Source organism: Anabas testudineus, chromosome 10 (genome assembly GCF_900324465.2).
Source record: "Anabas testudineus chromosome 10, fAnaTes1.2, whole genome shotgun sequence".
Taxonomy (NCBI): Eukaryota; Metazoa; Chordata; class Actinopteri; order Anabantiformes; family Anabantidae; genus Anabas; species Anabas testudineus.
In genome coordinates this window covers 13,527,904-13,546,625 of record NC_046619.1, presented here as the reverse complement: position 1 = coordinate 13,546,625, position 18,722 = coordinate 13,527,904, and the positions used below count along the sequence as shown (strand labels likewise).

At 39.6% G+C, this 18,722-nt stretch overlaps 2 protein-coding genes across 5 annotated transcripts; one reads left to right on the top strand and one right to left on the bottom strand.

Annotated features, from left to right (window-relative positions):
* Window positions 1–22: 22 nt before the first annotated feature.
* LOC113160433 (high-affinity choline transporter 1-like) lies at window positions 23–9,177 on the bottom strand. Of its 2 annotated transcripts, none has more exons than XM_026357682.1 (10): window positions 8,805–9,177; window positions 6,520–6,627; window positions 5,870–6,120; window positions 5,373–5,486; window positions 3,950–4,105; window positions 1,968–2,116; window positions 1,520–1,663; window positions 1,083–1,236; window positions 779–996; window positions 23–692 (listed from the first exon to the last, which is right to left on the bottom strand). In XM_026357682.1, the coding sequence occupies exons 3-10, from the start codon at window positions 6,051–6,053 to the stop codon at window positions 120–122; spliced, it is 1,692 nt and encodes a 563-aa protein (XP_026213467.1). In that variant the 5' UTR covers window positions 6,054–6,120; window positions 6,520–6,627; window positions 8,805–9,177; the 3' UTR covers window positions 23–119. The 2 variants fall into 2 exon arrangements, with proteins under 2 accessions (XP_026213467.1, XP_026213468.1); XM_026357683.1 differs by lacking the exon at window positions 8,805–9,177 and adding an exon at window positions 8,598–8,663.
* A 1,302-nt stretch (window positions 9,178–10,479) lies between these two features.
* Window positions 10,480–17,703, top strand: LOC113160799 (zinc finger protein ubi-d4-like). Of its 3 annotated transcripts, none has more exons than XM_026358225.1 (11): window positions 10,480–10,637; window positions 11,747–11,907; window positions 12,351–12,458; window positions 12,707–12,900; window positions 13,048–13,140; window positions 13,630–13,714; window positions 14,123–14,257; window positions 14,886–15,017; window positions 15,169–15,281; window positions 15,547–15,628; window positions 16,019–17,703. In XM_026358225.1, the coding sequence occupies exons 1-11, from the start codon at window positions 10,606–10,608 to the stop codon at window positions 16,102–16,104; spliced, it is 1,221 nt and encodes a 406-aa protein (XP_026214010.1). In that variant the 5' UTR covers window positions 10,480–10,605; the 3' UTR covers window positions 16,105–17,703. The 3 variants fall into 3 exon arrangements, with proteins under 3 accessions (XP_026214010.1, XP_026214009.1, XP_026214011.1); XM_026358224.1 differs by having other exon boundaries at window positions 12,704–12,900; XM_026358226.1 differs by lacking the exon at window positions 14,123–14,257 and having other exon boundaries at window positions 12,704–12,900.
* Window positions 17,704–18,722: the final 1,019 nt, after the last annotated feature.

The window sequence follows — 18,722 nt, the reverse complement described above, 5'->3', positions numbered from 1 at the left end:
ACTAGTATCCTTTTGTTGCAAGTTCTTACACCAACCCAGGATCAAAATTCTCTCAAAAGTACTTTATATAAAAATAGAGACATAATAGAGCTCCATAAAAAAAATATGGCTACTTCCCTTTAAATCATTTGTCTTTCCGAGTTTTGCTGGTTTGTGATTAACATTAGTTCAGTCTCATTCTGAGCGTCAGGTTTTGCCCGTTCCTCTGGATTGGCGGTGCCATTGCTTGTTGGGAACTGATGAGCTGGTTTGTGGGAGTTCACTTTGAATACATGCCACTTCTCTGGGATTATTCCTTTACTAAAGAGTAGTGAAGCAAGGTAGGAGAAAAACAAAGTAGCACAGAGGGTTGACAACATGCAGATGGTCATAACGGGAGCATGCTGGACATACTCCCCGTCCTCTAGAGTACAACCCGGGAAACGGAGAAGAACTGGCAACCCTATTGATGGCTCACCGCTCAGCACTCTCAACAGCACCCCAACTAGCAAGCCCATGATGGCGCCGTAGCAATTGGAGATTTTAAAGAAGAGGACGCAGACAAGTTGAGGGAACATGATGGTATAAGTTATTCCTGAGCCCAGGATCCAGAAAATCATGATGCTGTTGTGTAGAAAGGTGAGTGACGTGCCTGCTAAGCCCACTAATACCACACTCACACGGATCACCCACTGCAGCTCTCGATCTGATGCCTACAAGAAGAAAAAAAGTAGCTCAAATAGAATAAGGCAAGAATGAGAGAAGCAGAAAATGACTAATGCTTATCATCTCCTCTTACCTTGGTCCTCAGAATATTCTTATAAATGTTTGATGTGAAGATGGAGGCAGCTGACAGTAAAGAAGAATCTGTTGATGACATTACAGCTGCAGCTATAGCTCCAATCCCAATAATAGAGATGTAGTTTGGGGTGAGGTGCTGCAGAGCAATGGGCAGAATCTGACCGGCTTCTCCTTGCTCATATGGGGATGGGGAGCCATATGTAGTCATGTTCCAGTCTGGCATTAAAACAAAATAATTAAATACATTCAATACATTGAATAAGACTATTTTCACACTATTCTATTTAACACTATCGTTGCACCTGTTGATGCTGCAACTGCTCCAATCAAAATGGAAGGGATTCCAAGTATGAAGATGAAGGGAGCTGCAATAAAGCAGATGATCCTGGCTGTTTCTGATGAGGAGGCTGACAGCGTCCTCTGGTGGAAGTCCTGATATCCGAGGTTTCCTAAAGCCTTAAAAAACAAACAAAACCACTCTTTCTAGATTTGCTTGTTACCTTTCTGTACATCAGAAAGTTACTGCAGCTAATATAGTCAACATCACAAACTCATAGTTTGGCAAAATATTGATTTCTATTGTCTGCATATGTGCTTTTTCTTCTAAGACATGAGGAAATATCTGTGTCAACAAGGTTTATTTGCATAATAAACAAAACAACAGATTTTTCCCACAGCAGTTATGAATCACTTCCTGTGCAGACAGACTATGCAAATGTACAAAATAATTAGTCCTTGCCAATAATAAGAAATTATCAATCCATCTCCATGCTCTTTCATTTGTCACTGTGCCAATCCAGGGGGCCTGGTAGGTGAAGTTCAAAGCGGTCTTGGTAATGTCAGCTGAATGGGGGTTCATCAGGACAAAGGGAACACAGAGCCACTGCACACAAAGACAAACCAATGACATTTTTAAAAACAAGCATGTCCACCTGAGTTAGAGATAAGTGTAGGATATTAACACTGGTATGTTTGTGTGGGAGGTTCAGAGGCTTGGCAAAATGTAAAGAGGATGCCATCCACAAGACTTTAAAATAGATCAGATGTTTTGTCTCACCGTGAACCTTTTCTTAAACCCGGTGCATTAAATACTGCTGTGTCAGAACAGGGTTTTAAAAAGCCTAAGGGTGTTTCCTTTGATTTGACTTGCTCTAAACTTATGTTAAAATGTGAAGTGAGGAACTCACCAAACTGAAGAACATGAGCGTTAGCTGTATGATGTCTGTGTAGGCTACAGAGTAGAGGCCTCCCAGCAGTGTGTAGACGATGGCTACTGCTGCAGAGAGCCAAATGCAAAGCGTATAGGACAAATCCAGGATCACACTCATTGTTGCACCTACAAAAGTAACACAATCACATGTAAGGCACAGACAAACACTGAACACGATTTCAGCTAATTATTTAATTCAGTTAAGCATGACACTGCGCACAACAACATTATTAAATACATTTTCAATTAATTGATTTATCTGGTCAGATTACTGTGATTATCTCACAACTGATTTTCACTGTGTAAAAATGACGTAAAATACCTGAAACACAAATTTATTTTTTCAAATTATTGTTTATTTTCCGACCTGCTGGACAAACTGAGTTGACCAGGTTTTATTTTGCACGTGATGTACTACAGCTGCCAAATCCCTAACAGTTAACTCACAACTAACAGAACGTTTAGACAACAGCACCAAACCCTTGATTTTGTCATTACGTCTTAAACAAACGCACCAAAACTACAAACATGTTGTGCATCAACTATACCCTGATACTATAAATTAAACATAAAAATACATGGTGTACTCTGTACTTTGTTGCAATTATGCAACACATGTCTCGCAAAACTCCACACTACTTCTTATAATTTTTATGGGGAATGTGCGTACATTGTCCAACAAGTTGGGGGAGTTGTCCAACTTCACCGTCTCCATCACCAGTGCTGCATGCTGTTATTTACAAGGACACGGCTAACAAAGACAACTTCCTCTTCATAGTTTGAGAACAGTTTTACAGTTCTCAAACATGACAGAGAGGGAATTAGGACAGGAGAGAAGTCAGGTGGAGGAGTGTGTATGAATGTGAACTATCTGTTGTGTCACCTCAGTCACGCAACAGTGAAAACAACACTTTCTACTCCAGACATGTAATTGCTAGTGGTGAGTTGCCAACCATATTATCTTTTCTGTGACCTATCTCGTCTTTGTTTGTATATTTTCCTCCCTTGGCATGTGCTAAAGTGGTTACAGAGACTAGATCAGTGTGGCTCCCCAGAGACACCAATTATTGAGACACAGAATTTCAATTTCTTCTGCCCTATTTGAAACTATTTGTTCCACCCACAAGCAGAATCAATCGATTTGTTCTATTCTAACATGATGAACGGTGACTGGCTTTCATGTGCGTTACTGTGACCACCTGAGACCAGACGTGAACAACTGTAAAGCTGCCTGGGTGGCGATGAAAGGACGGCATTGTAAGTCAGTGATAGATTACGCCTTAGGCCACCTCCTCTGTTTAACAAGCATCGTTCAACCTTACAGTTAACTGCTTCCCTCACACCTGGTTTAAACCAGTTGTCTTCCCTGTCCAGATTCTGAACGCTGCTGTCTTCGAAGGAGTGGCCAGATGCAGATGGACTGCCGAATCATCTGTGTGTGTCTCTGAGTTTTGTGGACAGCACTTTGTTTTATGCAGACAGATGTTGGGGTAACAGTATCACTGCCCGTGACGAAACAGTATCAACAAGTTCATTAGAGGACATTACAGACCAGACTTACAGTTTGAGGTCGTCCCCTGTTTAGTGTTTTCAATGATTTTAAAGTTGTGCTGACTGAACTGTTCAGGATGCCAAGGTACTCCACACATCCACAAAAGTTTGAATGCTGATGTATATAGGACTTTGCATTAAGGGTGCATATTTATTTATTTGTTATGCATTGTGTAATAACTGATTTAAAGAATATATTAGTTTGGCAACAGGTATAATTTCGGTCGGTCATCTCTGTTTCAGTCTTTGTGGTAACTGAAAATGTGTTGTTGCAGGTGAGTTTCATCACATGCTCTGCATCAAAAAAATAAAACTTTAACCTCAACATTGTGTATATTCTTTACAGTTCAACAGCAGTAGGAAGTACAAATGGTATGACTGTTTACTACTACTTTACTTACTACTTACCCAAGCCAATAAGAGTTCCAGTTACCCAGATGATGTCGGACAACAGCAGTGCCAGAGATAGAATTCCACTCACTACATTTCCATACTTGATCTGGAACGGGTCCATCATTGTCACATATTTTCTCTCCCTCATTGTCTTGGCGAAGAAAAGTCCACCTTAAAAATTGCATCACACAAAAGGAGACACATTTACTGTATGCTGCTGTAACAATATGTTTTTTTTTAATTGCTTAGGCACTCATTTTGAAACTATCAGCTATTTTTGCAGAACTGAAAACACACTTACTATGACACATTACACCAAACCAGCAAAGCATTAAACACCTCTTACGGGAAGGAAACAGTTCTTACATAACTCTTTAAACTCTTTTTAAAAATGTGTTTTCAAGTGAGCACAATCCACACAAACTGATACCAACTTTATGCACTGATAGTATAAATGAAAAACCCTTCCTGTGTGAATGGCATAGCAATTTCCAAAAGGTTCATACAGTAAACAAACACAGAGGTATCAAAACGAATATGGATTTGAATTCCAAATGTAATACATGGTATAAGGCGGTATATGTAAATGTAATGTAATCTTTGTTAAAATGTTCTACTGTGACAGTTCTCTTTTTCTCCTCCCCATCATATTTCACCTCCTCCTTTTCCACCTCATTGTCAACAACCCTGTCAAACTCACGGTGAACCGTTTAGAAAATATGCTTTAAATCAATGTTATTCTTACAGTGTTGAAAGTGTGAAAACATGGTTCCTACATTGCCCAAAGTCTAATTTGGCTGCAGAGTTTGGTCAGAGGTTCAAACCGAAAGCCTTAAGCAGGATTACACTCCTTTGTTAATTTTATTAATATTGTTGAAATGAATATACATAAATTATACATTTAACTATCCTACACCACACTGTTGAGTTTTTTTTATAGCTTATTCAGTCATAGCTTGATGTTATAATCCATCCAAGATTTTAATCCATCAAGGAATCAGTGTTTATGGAGAGAGTGGTCAAAGAAGAAGACTGTTTGTTGTAAAAACAATATCCACCCATAAAGACTGTTTTTTTCTGTTATTTCTTCTGTGAAATACAGATGTTTTTGTTAGTTTATGACCCAAGGCCTTAGGGCATCACCTGCACACAGCTGTTTGTGGTTATTGGTAATAACTTAAACTGGCTAAGAATCCAGATGGTTACCAGTGTCTCTGTCTGCCCTGTATTACAGAACAGGCCCACCCAGTGTTAAAGAGCATGTAGTTATCCAAGCTGAACATATCACACCCACATATTTATAATTTAAATATTTGCTTTTGCTCTGTTCTGCCATTATAGTATAGTGCAGTATGACATCAGCTGTTCCTCAGTATGATGTCACCACACATAAATAATATATTATCTATAATTAAGATGTTAGATAAAAGTGTCTTACCCACGATGAAAGACACAGCCGCCGTCACTGGCATGACAGCCCAGGTAAGCCCCATAGTTGGCGTGTACACTGCCTCTGTCAGCCCAACGATGAAGCCGCCTCCGACAAACGTAGCTGCAGGAAGCAAGGTGTGATGTTCAATGTTGCAAGGTCACTATCACAGTATTTTGAGGTTTGCTCACACCCTTGTTGAGGAATTTGGCTCATAAAAAGCTCTACACACAAGTCAAATAAAAAAAGAAATAAGGAAAAAAGGAGATAAACATCTCACTTTTATTTCAAAATGAAAGTCTGTAATCAAAACTTTTTTTTGCAGAAACACCACTGTCTTTATTTCATTGTATACATGTTTTCCCCACTGACTGATGATCAATTAGAGTGTAAGTGTTGGCCTAAATGTTAATGTATAGAAGTTTCAAGTTGGGTCTAAGTATGAAGATGGCTTTAAAAATTAAGTCAGTGCACCAGTAACTCCAGACTGTCCTCTGAACACTCACCGGTCATGGTGAAGATTCCCACCACCAGGCTGATCCCCCTGTTTCCCAGCAGAGTCACCTCTGTCTGGTCAGCCTGGCTTTTGCTCTGCACTTGCTTGGACTTCATGGAGGCCCAGATGCCGGTGGCCAGAACCATCAGGTAGAAGACCACCATCAACACCAGTCCCGGGACGTTCAGGCTCATCGTGACTTGACTGAGCGAGTGACTGACTGAGGGACTGTGACTTCCACTGCCTCTCTCAACACAGCGGCTGCATGTTAAAACAAGCAGAACCGGATTTCACCCACACAATCCCGATTATATTGCTCCTCACCAATAAACCCACGAGGAGAAAAAACATCAATCAGTCGTTTTAACGAGCAAACGTTTGTTTTCACTGCATAGTTTTCATAATTGCCGTTTATTTAGACATGTGTTGACTAAGTTTACTACGTTGCTTTAAAGCATTTAAACAGTGGTCGTACACAGACCGTGCGTCATGAGCCAGTGTGCGCGCAAAATTACCACCAGCGAGTGTGCGCATTTCACTGCGTCACAGTTTAGTATCAAACCAGCTACTGATCAACTTAACGAGCTACAGGTGAACAAATGGCGACCAGAAAAAACACTAACAGACTTAGGAAACAGAGGAAAAAGGACTGTGTTGTACCTGTGGAGTCAACCTCTGAGTGATCAACTGGCCATGGCACCCTGAGGATACTGGGCGGCCAGTGAGGGGCGCTGCTCGGCGTGCGCACAGTTGTTGTGTTGGCTGCAGCTGGGGGGACATGAAAAACAACATGAAGCAGAACATGTTCAGTAAACATTCAGCAGTCTACAGTTTGGACACGGAATAATCAGGAAAGAACCTGTGTTGTTTTAACCTGTGTATCCATTTGATGATTGGTCCACAATAGACCCACCTATCGATTAACCCATGGAGGTCCAGAAATGACACGAATGACTCCACATAGAGGTTTTATACCTTATATAATTAGGAATTCTGCTGCACTTTATCAGACATGTACTGTTTTCTTGTGAAATATCACCTCCCTTTAATGTGATAAGAACTCTACACATGTTTTAAGAACTTTGAATAAACTATAACTAACAGAATATCTGTATCCAAGTCAAAAGGCATAATTATAAATATCCCACCGCTTAACATCTGTTATGTTTAGCTGGTGTTGAACTTAATTTGAAGGAGTCAGAATGTGTTTTCAAGTAAAAGTAAAATGATTTGAATTTTCAGTATAAAGATGACAAATAAGAGCAGAGAGCACAGATTATGAAATACATTTAATTTGCGTGTCAGGGTAAATGTCAAGAGCAGTTCAACAGCACTCCAGGCATTTGTCTCTTCTTGACTCACTGGAAAAACTCTTCTTTGCCTAGAGAGTAGCCTATTTTCATCTTGTTTTGTTGCTGGAAAGAAGACCAGCATGAGAGTCCTGATAAGCACAAGTCTCGTCTTTCAGATAATTAGAATTATTATCACACTATTTGTCTTAGGTTTAACAATGGCATGAAAAGGAAAACCTGGTTTTGGGATGAACCTGTTTGACCTGTCGATCACCAGGGTTTTAAGCAATCAGTGTTTTTTGTGAAAGGGTTGGTATCACTTATATCCTGGATTGCACCCACACCAGTTAATGACTTTTAGCCTTCTCAGTCATATATTATCTCAAACAAAAATGACATGATATGTAATGTCCACAAAACACTGTGAATTGTGTATTATACCAGATATGAACAGTGTATAAAAAAAGTGTCTAAGAGACTGTAGTTCTAGCTTCAACACTGCACAGTCATAAGAGTAAACTCACAGATGATTGATTCTCAGATTCTCATTTAGAAAAGAGATTCCTGAATTAAGACTAAGTTTTCCACGTTTCTAGATACAGTGATTAGGCATGTAATCAATAAAATAATACTCCCAAAACCATTCACGTGAAAGTCGTGTATTAAAAAATTCCCTTACTTATGTAAACAATGCATTGATTTTATCAACAAACTGTAGCATACCCTTGTGCCTGAAGGCCACATGATAAGGAATAACTGTGGGTGTAATTAAGTAAACATTCAGTTATTGCCTTCTGTTTATTTGGGGGCCTATCAGCAGTGAAAACCTTGCTGCCCCTCCTAACCACATATTCCAAATCCTACACACAGTGTAGGTCTGCATAATTTGATTAATCACGTATTCTCATACATCAGGGGTCATAACCAACTATGAGAGACCCTCCATCTTGTGGACCCCTGACTTAGTTAATTTTTAACTATTAACACAAAGAAAAAAATCTTGTGTGAGGTTGTATCAGGTTTAAAGCTTTGACACTTGCCCCCTGAGTGGCCGAACTTCGTGACCCTGCTTGTTCAACAGCCTCACAAAAAAAAAAACAAACAAAAAAAAAACTGAACTCTTCTGCAACTCCCTTTGCACATAGAGGAAACTCTATTCTGCCCAATCTGACACATAGGTCTGATGAAACACATTTTCTTTTGTGTCCCAGTTGTGATGAAAGCACCTAATTACTAAATGTCTAATTGCATTATAGAATGTCTGTAAGGCTGAAACCATCAACCAGTGTCATTAATAATACATTTAAGAAGGTATTTTAATAATTAAATGCTTGTGTATAAAATATAAGATCAAATAACAGGCTTATTATCATAGAAAACTAGGTAGAATAATAATCAGTAGAAATAAACAATGGAAACACTCGAGTAATTCAAGATTGTACTTACACTAGGTACGTTACTTGAATAAAAGTACGTCGCTCAGTTATTTACTGCGTCGTGTATCTGAAGATATCTGCTGGTAGCTGCTGTGTCACAGCCATACTGTCAGTAAACCAAGTTCAATTCACGGTCAAAGTCTGACTTCACCTATAACAATACATGTAGATAGCTGGATGCAAACGGTGACATTTTATAGCCAATTCCGTGTCTTACCGTGCTGCTGTGCGTCTGTGAATGAATGGAAAGTCATCCAGAGTCATCCAGGACTCATCTCCTCTCTGGCTGTGTGCGCGTCTCTGTATCCAGCGCTGTAGCGCGGAGGGTTGAGCTTATCACCGCCGTGATGGCCCAGGTCTCACTGCGTCCCAGGACCATAAAAACATATAGTCAGTGATGAAGGAAAGGGAGTATTTTTCTGTTCGGCTGTTATCTGGCTCAAGGTTTTCGAGACGTAAACAACGTGTTCGTGCATGTCAGACATTCATGGTTATGTCCTGAGACAAAACAGCAGTTCTTTGTTCAAGAGCGATTGCACCAGAAACAAAAAAAAAAGGTGAGTGTGAAGCCTACTGGCCATCAGAGGCGCAATGCTCCTTTAGATTAAAAAATAAGAAAATGATTTCTCAAATATGTTTAGCCTTCGACATTTGACCCGACTTCAGAGGTGTAGTACTGAGAAAGGGACATGTTGCATGTAGGGACTTGGTGGACATTCAGCCCGGGGACACCTGTCTCCTCATGGCTGTAGAATATGTTACACATCATCTTCACAATAAGAGTCTTAATGATAAAATATGGAGCCAAATGCGTTTGTCCTGTTTAGATTGGGCTGCTACAAACTGAAACCCCTCTCCGTTTAGGCTGCTTGGTTTCTTCCAGGCTGTGGATGCGCACAGAGGTGCAGAAAAGAAACTGTCCAGAAATAATGTATAAATTAAATTAAAAAGAGTTTAACTATTTCCCTATTTAAAGTGATTTTAGCTTTACTGGTTAATTTATAATTTTCGTACTGGCTATCTACTCTGCCATTAACCCAGACAGGAAAGCCTTGCGAATATTTTCTTAGTCAGTGCTGTAGCTATAAAATAGTAAATTATTAATGTGCAATGTAATTATAACATGAATAAGACTTTAACAGAGGTTGGTTTAATGATAAATATAGCAGCCAGATGATTACTAGTTTAGTGCAGAGATGCAGACAGAGGACACAGCAGGTACACTGCACTCAGACAATGGCAGTGCCATGTGGGATTGTGAAACAGTTAGATTTTTATTTAATAAAATAAATGTGGGCCATTCTAAATAAATGTAAATAATACAACTAGTTAGTGATTTAGATACTATCAAGGACAACGTTTGGATTGCAAGATTGTGCAAAATCCCTATTTAACACAACACTTGTGTTGTTTGCAAGCACCTCAGTTCATTAGTTCAACTCTTACTCATCTTCTACATAGGAACTGCACAGCATCTGGACTTAAAACCAACCGAAAAGTGCTTATTAATATTTACAGCTGCAGATATTCACAAACCCGGACATTCACACATTGGCCAATGTTGATATTAAATGAAATACGATTATGCAACGGCGTGGTTTACACTTGGCCTACATTTAGTCAGACTGGATTTTTTTGTGGATGGTGTTGACACTGTATTTTTTACTTTGGAAATGGGGAGCAATGTAGATACCCCCATCAAGAATAATGTCCTAAACTGGAACACTCATTCTTTTTTTGTGGACCTAGACAAACACTTGATATCATGATCGAAATTTGTATCTTGAGCCCAGTATGAATTGCAAACATGCATTCTTAAGTGATTAGGTGATAAATTATCCATTCGCACGGCTTTTTACCTACTATTACCCTGGCTGGTGTAAACATTTGTTGTTTTTTACAAGCTTTTATCCTCATCTGATCAGCTCTGGACGTTTTTTTTACCTCTGGAGGCAGTAAGGGGCGCTCACATCCTTGCGCAGGCGCACTGCCGCTTCTCACAACCGCAATAAGCAAACATGGCGGCGGCCGTCGACAGTGTTGTGAAAGTGTAAGTTTACCTTTATTTATTACAAGAGTAAAACGATCCGTTAGAGATAAATGAATGTCTAGACGTTTACTCGTCGTGGTACTGTATAGTGGAGGAAACTGTAAACATCGCACCCTCTAGCTAGTATAGTAATTGTCCCAAGAGGATAACGTTATCCACTGAGCTAAGGTTAGCTTTGTTAGCTGAAGGCAAATATGAATGAGGCGAACCCATTGTGGAGCTGCGTTTTAGACACTTCTCACCACTAACTTAGACACTTATTAGAGTGTTTAAGGCGGTCTTGCACACTGTGTCATCTAACTGTTGCTAATGAGCCGTCTTCAGATGGAAGAAAGAGTTAATTTCGTAGTAAGCTGTCAGCTTGGCGGGCGCTTTGTTGTGACGAGAGGCTTGCTAACAATCAACCTTTTGTTCTGACACGGCTCCATCGGTACTGTTACTGTATTATGATCAAACCACGATTGTGTTTGTGTGTCCTGCTAATAAAACACGAGTCTGTGCGGTCTGTGAGCACTATCATCCCACAATGTTTTGCGAGTGAAATGTAAATATGTATTTTCTGACGGTTATTTTCGCGTCTAGCATCGCGATTATTCATTTTAATGGAAGTGGCTGCCATGTTATGATAATAGCAAGGAATAGAAATAGAAAAAAATCTTGAATTAAGTCATATAAAATATATTGTATGAGAGCTATGCAGTTTGAAAGCAAAGCATGAAGGTTAATTTAAGTGATCACACGATCAAAATAGTTTTTATTAGCTTCAGTATGGCTATGCTAACAGCACAATAGTTAAAGTTTGGATTTGAAACTATGTTCCTGTCTTTTAACTAATTGTGTACAATCATGTAGTATATTGTAGTATCATGTAGAGTATATTGGAGGATACAAGCTTATACAGCAGTATTTTAACGTTACTGCGTGAACATTTTCTGAGATGAGATTAGATTTCACATTAAACATGAATAAAAATTAGGTCAGTAACATGAACATTTTTGACCAAATGGCTAAATAATAATAATAAAGAGAGATTATTTGAATTTAAAAGCCACATGTCCTGGTTTGTGTTATTCAACCTACCTGTGTTTTCTACATTTTTCATATTTCAGGCTGGGAGAGCAGTACTACAGAGATGCCATGGAGCAATGTCATAGTTACAATGCTCGTCTTTGTGCTGAGCGCAGCATTCTCATGCCTTTCCTGGACTCTCAGACTGGCGTCGCCCAGTCCAACTGTTACATCTGGATGGAAAAGAGACACCGGAGTGCAGGTATATTAAATTATGTATTATTTCATTAAACAGACTTTATGTTTTACCATGATGATACAGTACCCGGAAAAACATCCTTATTAATAATATAATTATATTCAAAAAAGAAACATTGACTTAAACACATTTGATCATCTCAACAGGGTCCACAAAATTTAATTATGTGATCTGAACAACAAATTATTTATTGACACACAGCAATTGAAAGTCTATTTTTGTCTGATATTTATGTCACTTAAAACCAAAATATTTTCCTTACTTAATGTCTTATCTGATTCAATTTCCTGGAGCCTGAATTGATTCTTGTCTTTAATTAATAATAATATCTACAGTCAAGCTTTCAGTTTTTGTTTGTATGCCATCTGCACAGAAAACACACCTTACAAGGCGCAGAGGAACTTACGTCGCTCTTCTGTTGTACTGTTTGAATTGTGCCACAACAGGTGTAGCTCCAGGGCAGCTGTACTCTTATCCAGCCCGGCGATGGAGGAAGAAGCGGCGTTCTCATCCGCCTGAGGACCCCCGCTTGGCTTTCCCTCCCCTCAAAGCAGGTATCGCATTTGATTGATCAACTTAACCCATTACAAAAACAGTCAGAGGGTTGGGTTCATTCATGCTGGTTGAACTTTACAACTATTAAATATCCACTATAGATACTTTACACTATACATATAGTAATTATGTGTTTTTATTTAACCTCTACTCTGTTAATTAATTGGGAATCTTTGTGTGTCCACCTGTTTCTGTGTTCATGTCATTCCATTGCATGCATTACTGTTGTGCTTGGTGTGTGCAGCAGATTTGGAGCTGGGTCTGAAGCGTGATGCGTTTGGGGCGGTGGATGGCAGTAGTCTGGAGGCACTGCTGAAGGGGGAACCCCTTGACAGGAGGAGCGGCATATCGGACCTGCGTGGCCCAGAGGACGATCAAGCCACTGTGGAGCCCCCGGCTACGTCTACAGCTACACATACATCCTCTGGGCGCATCCGCAAGGTCAGGCTCAAAGGCTAAAAACATAGTGTTTTTGATGTCAGTGCAAATGACAAAATTAAACCATTCAACACCTTGGAGTTGTGTTTTGACCAAGCATGAAACTTTAAATGAGTTCATTCATTTACAACAAGACTTATTGCATTGCAGAGAGTCTTGGACCATGATGACTACTTGGATGACCTGGATGATGAAGACTTTGAGGACGAGACACCCAAGAGACGAGGCAAGAGCAAGTCCAAGGTGAGCCTTGCAGTTAGTTCTGTGTTGGGTTTAGGAATAAAAGCAGCACAGTGTCATGATTGGAAACCACTCAGCATGCTTATTGTCATGTTCAGAGGTGGAGTCAGAGTTGCTGTCAGACAGATTTCTGATCAGTTTCATCATGTTGTTGTTACATTTTTGTTTTAGCAAAATCATTTAAGTAATTTTTCAAGGACTAGCGAACATTTCTTAGCTCCAGTTGCATTTTCCTTTCTTTATAGCTGTCATCATTCTCACGTTTCCTTTATCTTGTCTGTTAAACACATTCTCAAACTGTCCTTGAGAGATACCAATGACTGTAAGCAAATTCCTTGTTATGTGTTAGAATACTTTAACAACTTGATTCGAATCCTTTTCAAATGTAAAAATTTGCTTCAAACTCATCATAGCCCAGTTTTTCCTGTTTTGTGTCTCAATCTTCTTGTTAAAGTTTTAAAAGTGAATCATCTGTCTCAATGGGTTCTGTAGGGTCGCAGTGATAAGAATGGCAAGAAGAAAACAGAGGCTGCAGCTGCAGCACTGGAGGAGAGGGATAAACCTTATGCCTGTGACAGTGAGTAGAAGCTTCCTTTGTAACCAGTGTGTGTGTGTGCGTGCATGTGTGAGATGCATGTCTGCACGTGTGCAAGAGTGAGAATAAGAAATCAAATATTGTGAGCAAAGAAATTGGGAAAAGTTGCCCGACTGGATGTGTTTTTTGTTTTAAATATTACCTGACATTACAGTCGTGTGCTCTGTAACTTCCTGCTGGCTGTAGCTCACTGCAATTGCTCACTTCGCTCTAAGAGTTTTCTAATATCTCGTCAACCAAAAATTAACAATGTAAGAAAAAACAAGTTTAAAAAAAGTAACACAGAGTCGTTGTGAGGTGATGAACAGCGACCTGGGCCTTTTCGGACGGTAGTTAGGATTAGCCGGCATCACTATAACACTTTTGTGTGACCGTGTGTGTGTGTGTCAGTCTGCGGGAAGCGCTACAAGAACCGTCCTGGCCTGAGCTACCACTATACACACTCTCACCTGGCCGAGGAGGAGGGCGAGGACCGCGAAGAGATCGAGGCACCACCCACTCCTCGCCAGCCTGAGGAACAGAAGAGTGAGTCACTCTAGTGCTGAGAGAGACGGAAAGAGAGGGGAGGGAGGTTTGGTTGCATGCCATGTAGCATGTGTGTGTTTGTTCAGGGGAAGTCTCTCTTTCTCTCTCATTCTTTTTTTTCCGCTCTCTTCATTTTTTGGATTTTCATACTGATTTTGAATCCCATATTGGGGATCAGATTCAGTGTTCCAACTGAAACATGCTTGCACAGTTGGAATTCCTGGCTTTTTTTTTTTTTTTTTTAAGCATATATCCATCTTTTTTTTTCTTTTTTGTTTCTTTTACATATCCATGGCATTGCTGTTGTTGTCATTTGTACACCTGCCACCATGTTAGCAAATGCATCCAACAAGTGCGTTTTGTCAGTTGTCATTTATTCCCTAGTTTGAATCATGATTTAGTTCATCATCAACCAGTTATAGATATTAAAGGGTGTTGTTGGCAGAGATGGCAAACACAGGTTTGTACTTTAAAATTTCAAATATTTGATTTATATTGTTGCAATACTAATATTCTAAATACCAGTTTTGATGTTGAATGGGGAGTTATTTAACTGGTCCTACCCCATAGTGTAAAGTGACAGTTCTAAAGTGCACTGAAACATGTCTTCACTCATTCCCCTGCTCAGCTACTAAGAAGGGTCCCAACGGGCTGGCACTGCCCAACGATTACTGTGACTTCTGTCTGGGAGACTCCACCTTAAACCAGAAGACCGGCCAATCAGAAGAACTGGTGTCCTGCTCAGACTGTGGACGCTCAGGTATGAACTTAGATTGCTCACTAAACATTGACCCCCCTTTAGTTACTGCTATTATTGTTCAGATTAGACTGTCTCAGACCAGTTTAACCACTTAACTTATATGCTTAGTCATATTATTTTGTTGGAGTGTAAATTTAATTCCTTCTTCCAGGCCACCCGACGTGCCTGCAGTTCACACCAGTGATGATGGCTGCAGTGAAGACCTACCGCTGGCAGTGCATCGAGTGCAAGTGCTGCAATGTTTGCGGCACCTCAGAGAACGATGTGAGCTCAATTTACATTAATCCTTAGTGTCTCCAAAGATCACGTGGTAGTGGTCACAGACTGCTGCTAAAGAAATTGTGAAAATGTATTCAGTTTACCTGAAGTCAATAATTGAATGTTTGCATCTATTTCTTGCTCAGAGCTGTTTCTTAGTGACACGAACAGTAGTTTGTGCTGTTTCTTTTCTCTTTTATCTCTTTTCTGTCCAATCAGTTTTCTCTTCTTGTTTCATCAGTAGACTGAACTTGATGTTGTGATTTTGTAGGACCAGCTGCTGTTCTGTGATGACTGTGACAGAGGTTACCACATGTATTGTCTAACTCCACCCATGACTGAACCCCCGGAGGGTAAGCTGGCACCAAAACTTTTACTGAAGACATTGACAAACTTGAAGGACGTGCATGTTTTTCTGTTGCATATCATCACTGTGTGCTGGGTTAAAGGTTGGTGGCAGGAAGGTTACCTTCCCCCAGTCTATCACTCAAGGTCCCTTCTTTGCACCTCCAGCCCCTCCAGTCTGTTACGTTATCCTCTAATTACTTGTTTTGAGAACTTTCAGAACTTTTCACTGGGCTATGTGACCTTTATGACGTAAATGCAATCTTCAAAAAGTTTTACTCTTGTGAACATGCTTTAACATCAAGTTTTGGGAGAACACATCATGTAATATGTGTTTTCTATATAAAAATACACCTCAATCTTGATCCTTTCTCACTGTGCTGATGTGTATTTTCCAGGGAGCTGGAGCTGCCACCTGTGCCTGGCTCTGCTGAAGGACAAAGCCTCCATATACCAGCAGAACCAGAACTCCGGCCCTGAGTGACATCACAGTAGCAAGTCCTGCCCCCTCTACGCCAGGACCCCACCTTCGATCGTCAGACCTCCTCTCAGTCCAGAGCTCCAGACTCTGTCAGGATGTAGCAGAGCCAGATTGCAGATCAGCTTTTAGAAGTCTTAGAATCTACAGTGTCAATGGGGGGACTCAAAACCAAAACAGACCTCAGGTCAGTCAACACGGGGATCAGACCATCACTACCAAACTGCCTGCAAAGTGCCAGAGGCCTGCCGTTCAACACGTACATACCGCTGCGTAAATACAGTTCACACACATATTCCTGGACTGTTGCAGAGACAGAGATCATGCAGTAACCATAGTAACTGCTGTCTCCATGGGAGCTCCCAAGAGCAAACGGATTAGCATCACAGCTAATTATCTGCACCCTTTCACACTCAAAGACACAGTGTGGACTATCAAGACAACAGTTTTCTTTTTTCTTTTTTGCCAAATTATCTATTTTTACTCCTGTAATGTAGGAGAAAGAAAACATCACCACAGATAGGGTCAAGGATTATTATTATTAATATTATTGCTAATATTATTATTATTGCTATTGTTCAAGTGGACTTTTGTGGCATTTGTCTGTGTACTTTAGTCTGATCCATTGAAACATTTATCTTTCAAAGACGTTTCCCTGAGGGGAGCTGGTCAGTGCCAAGGTCCATCATCACATGAAATACACATGGCAGTGACCCACAGATCTTTTAATAATCACTGAAACCATCAGTGGGACAAATGTGGTCAAAACAACAAGAACAACGTGGCTTTGACCTGTTAAGCTGTTAGCACAAAACATTTGGCCTTAGTACTATAGGGTTGCACCAAACTAGCTTGTCATTGCTAATTGTGTTACTGGCTAGAGCGGTTACTTTGACCAAACACTATAAAACTGAGCATACACCTTAGGTTGGGCTCGAGAGACACAAACTTGCAGTACGTAATTTTTCCACATTACTCCATTAGAGCTAAAAATGAAATTTGATAAGTCAGATATTGCTGTTCCTATCAATGAAACTGATGGTAGTTCCATCTTTTACTATGACTAGAAACCATAAAAAGGTGCGTCCTTCTTGAAGACGTTTTGTGCAAGCCTTTTAAAAAACCTTTTGGCGGTGACATCATCCATTGACATTTTCAACAGCTGCTGCTGAACTGATGACACAGAATCATTAACAAACTGTAGCTGCTTTTATCATTTGTCTCACTGAAGCAGTTTTGCATGCAGATTGCACCTGTATGAATGCGCACACACTCACATCATGTTTTGTTTGTATTTTTTTTTTTTACATTTTATATTACCTGATAATCCATTGGTATTGGGAGTTTTTTCTAGTAGAATTTTGTAAAGTCTATCGTATAGCAAACACTTCAAGTATATAGCTCCTAATGCATTCTATGTACTGTATTGACTTTTTCTATTTTTGTTATGACTGTGACATGTTTGAATTTATTTGATTATTCTGATATGTCAAACCTCCATTATGAGTATTTGTAAAATTATGTACTTTGTTGTACTATTTTTATTTTTACATTTCTTTGGTATTGAAGCTGATTTAGCGTGACTGAAATAAAAATCAATTTGAATTATGTGTCCACTGTTATTGCTTTAAATATATAATAATTAGCACATTCATCCAAACAAAAACAAAAAAATCGTGCTTACAGATGTATTTGCATTATGTTGAATATCTGATGTGTTTGTACTGTAAAGAGCACATAGAGGAAATGGAAGCATTACCTTCAGCTGAAAAATCAAACACATGGTGGAAGAGTTAAAACCAGTTGGCATTTGAATATTAAATAACAGTAAAAATACTACTTTATTGTGGATTTTCAAAAGGCCGCCTGTTTCTGCTTGTGTCGTTGCGACTGATCGTTCTTTCAGTGAGGTCTCTGATTTCAGCACTTGGACAGCTCCCTTCAACCACCCGCTCTGTGTAGCTGTCTCTGGTTCTGCCCAAAGTAATGTGGATTTGACAGGACATCTGTCTGTCTCTGCAAAACGTTTACTAGTCTACTTCTTCGAGCACATAATGTTCATAGGTTTGTGTGATAAAAACACTATGAACAATGTGTCTGGTTTGCAGTAGCTTCAAAAGTGTTAAAGCCATTACGTGCATCACATGGTAACCATTTATTAAACATGCTGAAATTGTATTTTTAGCCTGTGAAAGGTCTTTGTGAAGTCACTGTAACAGCAAAAAGATAAATTAGATTCCGTCTGTCCAACAAGAATCATCTTTGCGTTTGATAACCACATAGAGAAAATTGACAGGTTGACATGTTAACAGTTGAGTTTCTCTACTCTCTGTTTAAGATGTCATTGAAACAGCTGCTGTACAAACTGGGTGAGTGAAATTTTTCAGCCGGTAAACATTCAGTGTCCTCTATGATTATACAACTTAATCTCAGAATGTGTCACATTAATTATTTTGAGTGATAGGTTTGTGTCCCAGAGTGGGCACAAAGATTACACAGTATATTTAACAATCTAAAAAGTGTGTTCGTGATTTAATAAATAACAAATCCTATGAATGCAACTCTTTTGTAGATCAACTAATAAAACAGCTAAGTTTTAATGCACTGTCCTCCTTTAGCAGAAT